Consider the following 15,223-nt stretch of genomic DNA (forward strand, 5'->3'; position numbering starts at 1 on the left):
CCAAATGGTACCCTATTCCCTATATAGTGCACAACTTTCTCTCGTCAGAAGTAGTGCACCAAATAGGCAATAGGGTGCAATTTGGGATGTAACCCTGGATTCAAATAGAATAGAACCACAACTCTTTCTGCACTGTTGTCAAGTATTACATTTGGTTGACCTGTCTTTTTTCCTCCAGATGACTCTGGCCACCATCGTAGGAATCCTCTTCTGCTTCATTGTGTATAACTGCTGTGGTCCAGGCTTGAAGAATCTGTTAAAGGCAGCCTACCATGCCACCAAGCACAGGAGCCACGCAGTGCATGGTAAACCACCCCAAAACCTTATCTTTGAGAATGACCTGTATATTCAGTGATTAGTTGTTGACTGCAAACAGTCGTACCTCAAAGTTAGTGATACAGTGCATGCTCCTTGAGAATGGGATTAGTAATCAACCGCCTACAGCGATAAAGTTGTTCTGTTCGGATGTCACTAAAAGTTAACTGTATTTCTTCTGACATTGTTCATGGTTTTGTATCTGATGCTATGTACTGAAGAGGGTGGCATCTGTGTTTCAGAATCCGATGTCTCACTGGCACCTAGTATAGGGGATGGATTTCACAGATCCAGGGATTCAAGGCAGGGCTCAAGCCTAACATCTACTAACTGAAAGAAGAAAAAATTATCACCATAGTTCACCATTCACTTTATTTAAAAAAGAGGCAGTGTTAACATGGTATTTTAATTTGTTTCATAATAGGAAAAGGTTCTTTGTTCTGAGGTCTAATGTACTGAACAAATTCAAATGTTTTAAAATAAAAATCAAACAATACACACTCTGGTATAAAATCTTGCCCTCAATATTATCACTTAAGTTAAAGGAAAACGCTGGTCAATCTCATACATTTCGTTTACAATTCATTGGGTCATAGAGGGGACTTGGAGTGAAGACGTGACTGCAATATACACTATGCATCGACACAGAGTTAAGTGGGTGGGGGCCAGTTGGCATGCCTAGTTGGCATGCTGCGCGGTTGAGAAACACAGCTTCAGTGTGTAGGGGTATGGACCACCTGGAAGAAAGGGGGGGGGGGGTTAGCCAACTGTGGAGAGATGTCGGGCCAGAATAATACATTCTCATTAACTAGTCTGGGGTGAATTCCCAAAAACAAAGAATTTTTAGCATTAAGATCAGTGTTCCTCCATTTATGTATGAGTCAACATCCGCAGCGTTTACCATGAATGTGATCTCTGTGAACATTTGGTAAATTGCCTTTTAAAAAGGCTCATTGTCGGTAGGGTGGTGCAGGGCCTTCGAATGAATCCCGGACTGATCTTAGTACTGAAGATCATGTTTTTGGGAAAATCACTCCTGAATGACAGACTAGTTACTGTGTGTTTGCTCACCGTTGGTATCATTAGCTGTGGTGTTGTTATCGCAGTCTGAGTACTTACTGGGGTTCTTCATCTGGTAGTGGTTCATCATGGCCAGAGCCTCCATGGCGTCGTTTATAGATTCCCACTCCAGCAGCCCGGATGAGCTCCGCTCACCTGTCGCGCCACCCGAGGCGAGAGACACACATTCTAATTTATTGACACTGCAACATCAAACCAATGGGAATTCACTCCAATTTAAAAGACCAGATGCAACATAATTCATGCAAATAAAGTTAATATTACTCACTCTTTCCAGTGAAGAGTTTGATGTTAGATGGGTTCTTCACACCAAGTTCCTCACAGACCTGAAAGGATAAAGGGTTTGTTCATGAGAAATGCATTTTCCACCCACACACAAACTAAGTAAGCCAAACTTGTCAAGTTCAACCCTCCCAAGAGAACCAACAGCCCAATTCTAAGCTTCCAGCCCCCAATCCTCTCCAGTTGTCTTACCCCGTTGAAGATCTCCACGGAGATGTCGGGCTGCCCGTTGAAGAAGTGCAGGACGTTGCTCGGGTGCTGAATGCGGTTCTTGGCCGCCTGCTCAGGGGAGGTGAAGCGGTTGTTGCGGGAGCCATGGAAGTCCTTGAAGCTGCTGGAGCCATCCTCCAGCTCGTAGGACTGACCAGGCATGATGGCCTGCTGCTTGGACACACTGTGGACAGAGGATGGACAACATGTTGCATCAATGTGTTTCTAGTCAGTTTCTATGGACATCAATGTGTATGCAGAGTTTGAAAGCAACACTGACCAGACGTTGAGCTTCTGTTCAAACAGGAAGTTGTTGTTGAGGTGGCTGATGGCGCGGTCCACAGCGTAGCAGTCGCCCATCTCCACCATGGCTGCCCCCGGCTTACTTTTCATGAACTTCACCTGAGGACGGAGGGGGACAGGGCTCAGAAAACCTATCCTACTATCTAGTGGTGTAAAAATACTTAAGTAGTACTTTTAAAAGTTGTTTTTGGGGGTATTTGTACCTTACTATTTATATTTGACAACTTTTACTCCACTACATTCCAAAGAAAATGTGATTTCCTCCAATACATTTACCCGGACACCCAAAATTAGATTCCGAATGCTCAGGCAGGGCAGCAATATGGTCCAATTCACGCACCTATCAATATTATGCGTTGTCATCCCTACTTCCTCTGATCTGGCAGACTCACTAAACACAAATACAGCATTTGTAATTGAGTGTGCCTGTCTGTCCGTAAGTGAAAGTCACCAAGTAGAATACTACTAAAGTCATTTTCTATTAAGGTATTTCACTTTTACTCAAGTACGACAATTGAGTACTTTTTCCACCACTGCTACTACCCACCTCCAACCATAGAACCTTGTTTTCACCATTCTATACCCCCAGCAAGAATATAACCCTGAAGAGTCTATAACCTCCGCCTCAGTAATGCGCCGTTCCCATCTGAACTCACCCGCTCCACATTGCCGTAGAGACAGAAGACGTTGAAGACCCTGTCGGCGTTGATCTTTGCAGGCTCCAGGCCGTACACCATGACAACGGGGGAGTCAGCGTGGGCGCTGTAGTCACCAGGGGGAGGAGGGCCATGTCCATACCCAGGTCCCCCGTAATTGCCGCCACGTCCGCGGCCACGCCCTCCCATCAGAGGCCCCATGCGGCGACCACCCTCGTAGTGTGGAGGAGGTCCGTAGCCACTTTCATCATGGTAGCCGTGATAACCACCGGTTGGACTGCCTTGTGAAAGAAAAAGATATACAGAGGTGATTGGGCAAACCGACTCAAAACGTTACTGGAGTCATTCTAGACATCCCAACAGAGTTGACCTGTGAGACTCATGGTACAATGACCGTCTCTGCCTACCATACTCTGGAGGATGGTCTCCTAGTAGAGCTGGCTGTCTCACACGCTTGTTGGGGTTGGCATTGGGATCTGAGGGCAAGAAACAGCAATAAAGTGAGCCCCTGACTCGACAGTCTATCAGTGTGTCAAAAGGGGCACATCTACAAACTATGGGTCAGTGCTGTGATTAACATGCACAAGAAGCTGGGTAGAGATATTGAGCGTGTTAAGAAAATCATATGTATTTGTTACCATAACTACAAAATGTAACATACTGGAGATTTGTAGGAGGATTTAACATTAGCACAGCAAATGGAATGGATACTCTTAACCACTCCCATTCGAACTCACACACCTTGTGAATTGTTCCAATTGCCTTCAGCATCAGCATCTGTACAGGTACATACACATAGTCAAAACCAAAACAAATTATGTACAAACTCCAAACAAATATTCTTCTACCTAAAGAAAGGCTCAATACATTTATTAGAAAAATATTATATTGTGAAGGATGTTCTAAGAAAGCAGACTAGAGCACAACCATGGCAAAAACAAATTGAAACACTAACGGGCTACATGAATTAAGATATTTTTAATTCCGAATTATTATACTCTTTATTGAGCTATTAAATGTAGACATCAAAACAACTGATTTATTCTAGCATGAGTTGGGTTTCCTAGTCTGACAACAAATGCATGGTACCCCACCCATGGGCCACAAAGTCTGAAATACAGTTGACAGAAAAACAAAAACCAGGCCTGGAATTTCACATTGCCATTGCCTAGAATGCTGGAACTATTTTGTGTGAATGAATATACTGAGTTTACAAAATATTAGGAACACTTTCCTAATATTGAGTTGAACAGCCTCAGTTTGTCGGTATGTACTCTACAAGGTGTCAAGCATTCCACAGGGATGCTGGACCATGTTGACTACCACAGTTGTCAAGTTGGATGGATGTCCTTTAGGTGGTGGACCATTCCTAGTACACACAGGAAATTGAGCGTGAAAAACCCTGCAGCATTGCAGTTCTTGACACATACAAACTGGTGCGCCTGGCACCTGCAATTTTTAAATAAAATGTTTACCTTTATTTAACTAGGCAAGTCTGTTAAGAACAAATTCTTATTTACAATGACGGCCTATCCTGGCCAAACCCGGATGATGCTGGGCCAATTGTGCGCTGCCCTATAGGACTCCCAATCATGGCCGGATGTGATTCAGCCTGCATTCGAACCAGGTACTATAGTGTCGCCTCTTGCACTGAGATGCAGTGCCTTAGACCACTGCGTGACTCAGGAGCCCAACATACCCCAATATTTTGTTTTGCCCATTCACCCTCTGAAAGGCACATACACAATCCATGTCTCAAGGCATAAAAATCCCTCTTTAACCAGTCTCCTCCCCTTCGTCTACACTGATTAAAGTGGATTTATTGATGTCACCTGAATAATATCATGGACTACCCAACAACAAACAAAGAAATGTCCAGCTTACCGTGATTTTACAAACTACATCAGCTTATACATCTAACTGTGGTCTGCCTCAATGTGGAAAACTAGATATTTCCATGTTGCTGTGAGACTACACATTTCTATCTTAAAGAGCACTAGCAGAAATCTGAGGAGATTCCAGACCTGGAATTTGATGCATGAGTTTGATAAAAGTCAACGATTCACATATGGGGTTGACAATCACAACAAACCATTTACATTACAATCATTATCTATTACCAGGTCACTCATGTCCCTCTACATGTACTTACAGCACCAAACACGGAGAACACAGGATGCAGAGGGCAGGTAGGGGGGCACTCTTCAGCAAGGATCCTACCCGCCAAACCTGTGACTCCAGCTTCAACTCACAGTTTCCACCTTTCCACACCACCAGAGAAAGAGCATCCACCAATCTTCCATGCTTGGCTTCAAGTTGCTGTCGCTTTGTTTTTATGGGTTGCCATTTGAGGCCAATTTCCAGCTTACCGTGCTTTGAACGCAAAGCCGGAGGACATTTGCACCGTTTGATTGAGGCGTGTCTTGTCGTCAGACACACAGAGCCAAACCTGCATCACACGGGAGGCGTTAGAGGTATCACTTACGGGCCAGTTCAGAAAGAAGAAAAAAACAACGTAGTAGAATCAACAAGAACAGCACGGAAAAGAGGGGAAATGGGAGGGGAAGGTAAAGGGGAAAAAACAGCACCTGAGTCCATCAATGCAGAGAGAGCTTTGGGAAAATGCTGAAGTTTCTATCAGTCTGCCTCTATGCTTGTATGCTTGACGGGTGTTTGATGCTTGTGTCTTCGTGGTCCCCTTTTGAGTTTGTGGGGTGCGTCTTCTCATGTAAGTGGGCACACATGTGCTGCTTGTTTGTTTTTTTGTACAATAGAGGTGGTCCCCCCATGGCGAAGTGAAAGGCATCTAGTGCTTGGCAGTAAAATCATCTGGAATGGCATTGTCTGCGTGGTGTGTTGTCATGGCGATTCAGCTTGGTGTGTCGTTGCCGTGAATATTCAGCTCGGTGGTATGTTGTGTTGTTCAGCACAAGATGGGAGAGTGATAGCAAAAGGAAGCCCACACACCCAAGTCAAGAGATGGGATGGCATAGTGGTAGTTTGAGAAAAGAGTGGTCTCTCTCTGCCTCTGTATATTGTCTCAGTATGTAGTGTCATCTGTTCCCTTCTTAGGCTGTTTAGAGTGTGTTTAGAAAATTCCTCTGTTGCTCACTGAAGTGGTTGTGTCTGACAGTCAGATCCCGAGGGCTGGGAGGAGTGGCCTTATCGGCCACACACCAGACTCCCGCCCCCATCACACAATGTGTTTTGTCAAAACGTGAGATCTTCAGCATTCTGGAGATGAGATATGCTGTACTTGTAAGAGGATGGATGGCTATAAATATATTAGATCAGTCTGTGGTGGTGGTTAATGCTGGGTGTCTGCTCACAATTGACTCTTGGGAGTGTCTCAGGCCCTTACCATGATCAAAACAGGATGGCTACTTTCCTCAAACCAACAGTGGGATAAAGAGTAAAATGTTTTTTCCTTGCAGAAGTGGAGAGTGGTGGTGAAAATTGGGAGTAGGAAGTATTGAGAGTTGAGGTTGTGTGAATTCCAGTGTCTGTTGCCCCCATTGTGTCCGATGTTTACTGAGGAGCTGGTTGGTTTGGAGTACCAGTGGGTGGGGGCTGTAGTGGAGTCTGTATGAGTGTGCACAGTGAGGACACAATGAGGAGCACCTCTTTCTCACGGGGCAGCCAGCCGCACCTTAACACCTGCACATTAACAGGGACCATCTAAACACATGGGACAGGTGTTTTTTCACCTGTTACCTCAGTGTCAAGTGTCTGAAATGAAGATGTGGCCATGGTGGCTCATATGAGAATCTGAACTACCAATAAAAAATAAAAACTCACCAGGGTGATTAAATGGACTACCACTCCAACTAAAATGGTGTTCCCTTTTGCATAAAAGGGATCAGGGCATATGGCTAAAAGCAAGGAAAAATCACATACTGCTGTTGCACCGTGTCCCATTAGATGCCAAATATTCTGCACTTTAAGAGGTTGAACTAAAAGAGCAATCAATGTATCTACAAAGCATCATACATCACTGGAATTCTATGATTTTATTTTCGACTCATGGCAGCACAGCATCTCCAAATGGAGACAGAATGCCACAAGAAACCCTACTTGGATACAAAACATCCATCCACAAATGGAGTAAACGACTGACAGGTCATAAATTGGACTTCTTGAAAGTTCCAGAAATACCATTGAACAAATGCCTCTGCAATGTTCCTAATGAAATAAAGTTAAGGGATAATCCACCCCAAACCACAAAGTCTTATGATTAACAGTGTTAACACTAATATATCCAGGACCTATATACTAGGCGGTGACAGAGGAAAGCCCTAGAAATGGTTAAAGACCCAAGTCATAGACTGTTCTCTCATCTACCGCACGGCGAGCAGTAACAGAGCACAAAGTCTAAGACAAAAAGGCTCCTTAACAGCTTCTACCCCCAAGCTATAAGACTGCTGAACATTTAATCAAATGGCCACCGGATTATTTACATTGACCCCCCTCCCATTTATTTATTTTTACACTGCATAGTCACCACACCCCTACCTACATGTACAAATTACCTCAACTAACCTGTACCCCCTGTATATAGCCTCTATTGTTAATTTATGTTACTTTATATAAACACTTAAGACAATATTTAACAAATAAATGTAACTCTTTCTTGAACTGCACTGTTGGTTAAGGGCTTGTAAGTTAGCATTTCACGTAAGGTCTACTACACATGTATTCGGCGCAGGTGACAGTTTGATTTGATGTGAAAAAAATCTTTGAAGAAATGTTTCATTTTGTCATAAGGTTGTTAGCAATGTGAAAATCATTGTGGAAATCTGACAAAACTCTCTGGGCTGACTGGCTTGCTAACTAGCAAACGTAGCTACACACCATAACAAAGTCATGTTCATGTGAAGTAGCTAGCTAGCTGTAACATTGCCAAAACTACTATCAATTAAAGAGTCTCTCACCGGGTTCAACTTGCAGTTCTTCTCTGCCCAGAGCAAGTGCAGAGTATGATGCTATGTTTCCCAGACACAGGGTGCATTGCAAGGGGAAGCTGAGCTGAATAACTTGTACTCAATCTAAACAGTGTACCATCTCAAATAAATATATACTTTGTCATGAGACGATATAAACAGATGTATGCCCATACTCTTCCTGGACCCCAGGAAGAGTAGCTGCTGCTTCGGCAGCAGCTAATGGGGATCCATAATAAATACAAATACCACCGACTGGCTGATTTGATGATCTGAAGTGCAGGTAATGTTTTTTTTAAATTAAATGTGATCGTGTGTTATCTCCAGTGACGAGAACCATTTAGCTATGACACGTTCCTTCATGATTTTACAGACGGAGCATTTTAATTTTACCCCGGTAGAACATAGGCTTTCACCAAATTGACAGGAGTTTAATTTCTGGGGTGGATTATACATTTCACTTAACCCCCCCCATCCCTCCCAATGTCAGCGAAACCTGGTCCATGACAACTACAGGGTCAGCGGTTATCTAACTCCCCCTGGCTAGAATAGGAACCTACAGACACTTAAGCCCCAAGGAACAGATTTGAATGCCAAAACCTGACCTTAACTGTGATTGACTAATCAAAAGGAAGAAATAACCAGAACTGTATTTTGCAAACAAAATCTCCAATATGTTTAAGATTAACGGATGCATGGGCATTCCAAGTGAGACGCCTAGGGTGCAACACAGTGCTTGGGTGTTGACAGGAACTTGATGTGTGGAAGTGAGATTGTGAGGTGTGACATGCACTGCAGGGAATGTGAACCTGTGTGATGAGACCCCAGGTTCTTCACTGTGGCATAACAGGGAATTCATCAGTTTACCCATGAATGCATGCAGTGATCTGCAATGCAGACTATTCAACATGCAGGAGCATGTGCTGCAAAATGGCTGCCCCTCAAGGTCACTCCTCGTGCCCTTACTGCACGTCTGTGGTGTTGAGAGAGCATGAGGACACAGGGTGATGCATCACAGATGTAGTGCCTCTGAACAGCTTCCGCTGCTCGCTGTGGTTGTGGCCAAAGTTACCGTGGAGCAGGGCGTTCAAAGGCACTACAGCCGGAGGCCTGGGACTCTACCCATCCCACAGTGTCATTAGAGCAAAAGGAGGAGAGGAAGGGTAGGGGGACGGCTTGAGGGGCCGTGTGTGTTTTACCTTGGCCACTCAGGTTGGGGTTTGTGTAGTCCCAGGTGTCCTGGTCGTTCTTGAACACATTGAGGCGGGTTGGCTGTGAAGACAGACATTCAAACATTTCATTATTTTGCCCATCGCGGTGTTCCTTCAGTGAAATGAGCTCGGTGTTTGGATGGACAAGTGGAGATAAGCATGTAACCACTCACCTTGGCGTACTCAATCTTCAGTGTGCAGCAGCCAGAGTAGATGTCTGCCCCATTTAGAGAGGCTTTCGCCCTCTGGGCACTTTGCACAGAGTCAAATGTATGGGAAGTGAAGGAAACTATGGATAATAAAAGCATTTGCCTACTTTACACATTACATGTTCACCTTGTCATTCAAAGCTCTGCTCACGAAAACAACGAGCATGTGTTACACAATTAGACCTATATCAAGAACAAATAAACATATTTACTAGCTGCCACCTGCAGACGACTTGTCAGGGGTGCTGTCAGAAGCTTCAAGTGTGGAGTGAATTAAGATTGTGTGGCATGGACTGCAGGAAATGTGAACCTGTGTGGTGATGAGATCCCAGGTCCGATACACATTTTTGAACAATGAGATTTTGAGCAAAGGATATTCCACCATGGCCTGAACTCCATTCTTCCTGAAGATGACGATCCTTTGCACAGGCCCACAGTTGTTACAGACGGTATACAGCACATCCTGCAGAACAGAGAACCAAAATAGTTTGCTTGAAGGCCCAGTACAGTCAAACTTGATTTTCCTGTTTTATATAAAGTACCAGTCAAAAGTTGACACACTGACTCATTCAAGGATTTTTCTTTATTGTAGAATAGTGAGGACATCAAAACTATTAAATAATACGTGGAATCATGAAGTAAGCAAAAGTGTTAAACAAATCTAAATATATTTGAGATTCTTCAAATTAGCCACCAGTTGCCTTGATGACAGCTTTATATACTCTTGGCATTCTCTAAACCAGCTTCATGAGGTAGTCACCTGGAATGCATTTCAATTAACAGGTGTGCCTTGTTAATTTGTGGAATTTCTTTCCTTAATGCATTTGAGCCAATCAGTTGTGTTTTGACAAGGTAGGTGTGGTATACAGGTAGGTATATTTAGTAAAAGACCCAAGTCCATATTATGGCAAGAACAGCGCAAATAAGCAAAGACAAACGACAGTCCATCATTACTGCAAGACATGGTCAGTCAATGCGGAAAATTTTAAGAGTCACAAAAACCATCAAGCACTTTGATGTAAGTGGCTCGCATGAGGACCGCCACAGAAAAGGAAGACCCAGAGTTACCTCTGCTGCAGAGGATAAGTTCATTAGAGTTAACTGCACCTCAGATTGTAGCCCAAATAAACTCAATTAACAGACACATCAACTTTCTTTTAAACTTTATTTAACTAGGCAAATCAGTTAAGAACAAATTCTTATTTTCAATGACGGCCTCAGAAAAGTGGGTGTTGCCTTGTTCAGTGGCAGAACGACATATTTTTACCCTGTCAGCTCGGGGATTTGATCTTGCACCTTTCAGTTACAAGTCCGACGCTCTAACCACTAGGCTACCTGCCACCCCAGAGGAGACTGTGTGAATCAGGACTTCATTGTAGAATTGCTGCAAAGAAATCACTACTAAAAGGACACCAAAATACAAAGACTTGCTTGGGCCAAGAAACACGAGCAATGGACATTCCACCAGTGGAAAACTGTCCTTTGGTCTGATGAGTCCAAATTTGAGCTTCTTGGTTCCAACAGCTGTCTTTGTGAGACGGAGAGTAGGTGAACGGATTATCGCTGCATGTGTGGTTCCCAACTTGAAGCAAGGAGGTGGTGTGAGGTGCTTTGCTGGTGACACGGTCTGTGGTTTATTTAGAATTGAAGGCACACTGAACCAGCATGGGTACCACAGCATTCTACATTGATACACCATCCCATCTGGTTTGCACTTACTGTGATTATCATTTGTTTTTCAATAGGACAATGACCCAACACACCTCCAGGTTGTGTAAGGGCTATTTGACCAAGGAGAGTGACAGATTGATATACCGGATCTCAACCCAATTGAGATGGTTTGGGATGAGTTGGACAGCAGAGGGATGTAAAAGCAGCCAAAAAGTGCTCGGCATATGTGGGAACACCTGCATTGTTTGCTGTTTGGGGTTTTAGGCTGGGTTTCTGTACAGCACTTTGAGATATCAGCTGATGTACGAAGGGCTATATAAATAAATTTGATTTGATTTGAAGACTGTTGGAAAAGCATTCCAGGTGAAGCTGGTTGAGAGAATACCAAGAGTGTGCAATGCTGTCAAGGCAAGCTACTTTGAAGAATCTAAAATCTATTTTGCTTTGTTTAACACTTTTTTGGTTACCACATGATTCCATATGTGTTATTTGATAGTTTTGATGTCTTCACTATTATTCTACAATGTATTTCCACACTGAGGTTGGAATAATACTGGGAAATTGTGAAAATGATAAAATGCCATTTTATTGTAAGAGCTGTTTGAAAAGACTGGCAAAAATGTCAGCCTGTTTTATTGAAATGGAGTTGGGGACTGCCTGCCTGGTGGTAAATTAGTTAGACTAATGAGAAAGACTCTGCCAATAACATCTAGTTTTCGACCACCCCACTTAGACCACTCTGACAGTCCTTGCGAAATTCTTGCTTGAGAAATTGATCTTTGCTGTAAGGTATTTCATTCTTATCAAATAATTTCTGGGTATTGAGACAAAAAAAAATGGCTGAATTTTTTTTTTAACAGTGTGTAAAACAATGTGTTGCAGTGAGCCAAACAATGGTGCCTTGTCATAGCAATGAAACAGCTGCCTTGTATAACGGAGGGTGTGTTACCGAGGTTATGGGGTAGATAGGGTTCATGATGGTGAGCAGAAGCACGTTATTGACGCTGCGTGAGTCATCTGGGTCTCCGGGCCGGGAGATCTTCTGGCTGGTGGAGTAGTTGATGAAGGAGGGGTGCCCAGCAATGTAGACCTGGTTCTCAGCTGCGTAAGTCACAGCATTGCAGGATCCATTCAAGTCCTCATACTCCACCAGAGCCTGGCGCTTCTTGGGCATCATGACAACATAACTGAAGAGAATGCAAGATTGAATAATTTGGTTTCTATGCACTGCAATTAGGATAATAGCTACAGGAAGAAAATACATCAATGATGCAAAATCTATCCAGTCCAAGAAAAGGCTTGTTCAAGTGTGTTGGACAGTCAGTCACCTGATGGTCCCGAACTCCTGCAGGGCTTCCACTAGATCTGCTTCCATGATGCCATCAACAAGGCCCCTGATGTGGACCACCGGGGAAGGGAGCGTTTTATGGGGGTCATCATAGCCCTCCTTACAAACATGACAAAAAATGTAGATTTAAAAAAATACAAATAAACTACAGATGACAATACCACGATAATATACAAATCCCCAGGGTGTGATACCAATCAAAACCAACCCGCCATTAATGACAGACACCACCCCAGGGTACCAAAAAATCCTAAACAATGATGGGGTTGATATGAACAACACAAACTGAATTTATAGAGTAGTGGGGGGCTTTGCATAAAGCCTGGTCTTCTTGAAAAGACAAGCCCGTGCATAAGTGAGTGGAATGGCTGCCTGCCAGAAGATGGTTATCTGGCTAACGCTAGTAGTACATTCCACGTAGGCCCAAAATAGCTTACGTTACCCCATACAAACAAGTGATATCAACACAAGGTTCTGCCCAAATGCATTGCGGTGTTTGAAAATACTAGGAAAGTGTACTAAATTAATGAAAATGGTTACCAAGTATCTCCGCTTGGTTTTATTGATGGTGAGCCTGATGACAAACCTGAACTTAAATCGTCATCACACAACGCTAACGTTAGCTTACTAGAAACATAGCTTCATTAACCGCACATTAGACCAAAAAAAAACGAGTTAACCATGTTAACGTTTAATATAGTTTGATTTTATATACAAGCTTGGTTGAACAAGCAAAAACGCCGGTTGTGAGGCTAGTTCTGCTAGCTAATTACAGAAACGTTACCATAGCTAACTAGTTCCGCCTAGTTTAGGCTCGCTCATGTTCAGCACTCATATTTTGCACACTTGGAAGTTCCAAAACGCGGACTATTTTTGTTTTACTGATGCATGAACCTTTCCTTCCCAACGAAGTCGCGAGTCAATGCTTACCGTCGTCATCCCGTCTTCGGTTTTCTGTCTTTTCGTTGCTCTGCCACCCTCGTTGTAGTAGCGACCTGCTGCGGCGGCCATGTTGTCCCAGACAAAACCCTCAAATGGAAAATCGTAAAGCCGAGTGAAAAACTACAACGTAACACAAAGGAGCTCGAACACACTTACAGTGGTGAGAGTAATCCTTCAATCTTTCACAACAGACCAATCGTGCGAGTGTGATACATTTTCCCTCCCCTAGTGTTTGGACGGAAGAAACATTGATAGAGAAAAGGTGAACACTGGGATGTTGCATGTCTAGTCTCTTGAATATTTTTGTTATGCAATGTAGATAGCCAATGTTATATCACATAATTAATACGTTGTGTTTACCAATGTCTATGGAACGTTAGCTGGGGATACAAGCATTACCAAATCGTTTCTCATTAAAAAAAAAAATCACATTTAGGATTGCAAATCAAAGGCTAAAGTATTTAGCTATAATGTAGTTTGTCTGGGAGATGGGCAAAGGTGTCCCTGTGAAAACCTCTTCATACAGTAGCTAATAAATCATAAAAATATCTGCAATTATTTGGTCAGTACATGGTGTATCCTTGAGATCATAGGAGTTCAGATGAAAATCGTACCCAAATGAAACTGCCTATTTCTCAGGCCCAGAATATGCATAGAATTGTCAGATGAGGATAAAAAACTCTAAAGTTTCCAAAACTGTCAAAATATTGTCTGAGTATAACAGAACTGATATTGCAGGCGACAACCTGAGGAAAATCCAACCTGGAGGTGCCGTTTTTCCTGAAAGCTCTCCATTCCATTGCCTGCCTTCGCTCCATTTAACAAGGGATATCAACCAGATTCATTTTCCTATGGCGTCCACATGTGAACAGTCTTTAGACATAGTTTCAGGCTTTTATTTAGAAAAATGAGCAAGAAAGATCACATTGCGTCATTGGATGGCTGGGTGCCAACAGGGTTTTGCATGAGCAACAGCTTGGAGCAGACAGTTTCTCCCTCTCTCCTATTGAAGAAGCTACAGTCCGGTTGAAATATTATTGATTATATATTGTAAAAACTAGAGGATTGATAACTTTTGACATGTTTCTACAAACTTTACAGATACTTTGGAATTTGTCATCTGCCCGGACGTGACCGCTCGAGCCTGTGGATTTCTGAACCTAACACGCCAACCAAATGGAGGTATTTTGGATATAAAAAATAAATCTTTATGGAACAAAAGGAACATTTGTGTAACTGGGAGTCTCGTGAGTGCAAACATCCGAAGAGCAAAGGTAAGCGATTAATTTGATTGCTTTTCTGATTTGTGACCAATCTACTTGTCTGCTAGCTGTTTAATGTTTTGTCTGCTGAAAGAGATGTCCTTACATAAATGCTTGATATGCTTTCGCGGGAAAGGTTTTTTTAAATCTGACACGCCAGGTGGATTAACAACAAGCTAAACTGTGTTTTTCTATATTGCACTTGTGATTTCATGAAAATTAAATATTTTTAGTAATTTAATTTGAGTTTTGGCGCTCTGCAATTCAGCGGATGTTGACAAATGATCCCGCTAACGGGATGGGTGCATCAAGAAGTTAAGAACATTCTTATTTACAATGACAGCCTAGGAACAGTGGGTTAACTGCCTTGTTCTGGGGCAGAACAGATTTTTACCTTGTCAGCTCGGGGATTCGATCTAGCAACCATTCAGTTACTGGCCCAATGCTCTCACCACTAGGCTACCTGCCACCCCAAAATTATACAAATATTTGATTTAGAAATATATTTCAAAAAGAGGTTACAAAATCATTATATATTGAAATCAAGCCTAAACAACAATGTAAATCTCAATTAAACAATTAGCCTTCAATTTGAACATTTTCTTTTTGAACTGTCTGCATAGTTTGCCTGAAAATTGAATCCAACTACTAAATATGCTGACATGGGCTATTGCTTAAATGTGATTCATAATGATTCTGATCCCAATTAGATAATTTAATTGAAAAGTTACATCCAAGTTTTAAAATACTTTGAGTCAATGGTGAGTAGTTACAACCACTTGGACCATGAATTA

The 15,223-nt window shown here is 42.7% G+C and overlaps 2 protein-coding genes across 7 annotated transcripts in view; one reads left to right on the top strand and one right to left on the bottom strand.

Annotated features, from left to right (window-relative positions):
* LOC123990791 (cation channel sperm-associated protein subunit gamma-like) overlaps window positions 1-816 on the top strand; it is a 36,344-nt gene extending 35,528 nt beyond the window's left edge. The window contains 2 exon segments of the mRNA XM_046291667.1: window positions 179-305; window positions 558-816. Of these exon segments, the coding sequence (XP_046147623.1) occupies window positions 179-305; window positions 558-649 (219 nt within the window). The 3' untranslated portion in view covers window positions 650-816.
* Window positions 669-13,353, bottom strand: LOC124012422 (heterogeneous nuclear ribonucleoprotein L-like). 6 transcript variants are annotated; one of them, XM_046326027.1, is made up of 14 exons: window positions 13,156-13,353; window positions 12,206-12,324; window positions 11,827-12,064; window positions 9,584-9,669; window positions 9,171-9,267; window positions 8,986-9,058; window positions 3,588-3,623; window positions 3,254-3,322; window positions 2,847-3,127; window positions 2,168-2,289; window positions 1,870-2,071; window positions 1,664-1,721; window positions 1,387-1,530; window positions 669-1,052 (listed from the first exon to the last, which is right to left on the bottom strand). In XM_046326027.1, the coding sequence occupies exons 1-14, from the start codon at window positions 13,234-13,236 to the stop codon at window positions 994-996; spliced, it is 1,665 nt and encodes a 554-aa protein (XP_046181983.1). In that variant the 5' UTR covers window positions 13,237-13,353; the 3' UTR covers window positions 669-993. The 6 variants fall into 6 exon arrangements, with proteins under 6 accessions (XP_046181983.1, XP_046181973.1, XP_046182010.1 ...); XM_046326017.1 differs by having other exon boundaries at window positions 1,387-1,542; window positions 13,156-13,346; XM_046326054.1 differs by having other exon boundaries at window positions 1,435-1,530; window positions 13,156-13,342.
* Window positions 13,354-15,223: the final 1,870 nt, after the last annotated feature.

This window comes from Oncorhynchus gorbuscha, linkage group LG02 (genome assembly GCF_021184085.1).
Source record: "Oncorhynchus gorbuscha isolate QuinsamMale2020 ecotype Even-year linkage group LG02, OgorEven_v1.0, whole genome shotgun sequence".
Lineage (NCBI taxonomy): Eukaryota > Metazoa > Chordata > Actinopteri > Salmoniformes > Salmonidae > Oncorhynchus > Oncorhynchus gorbuscha.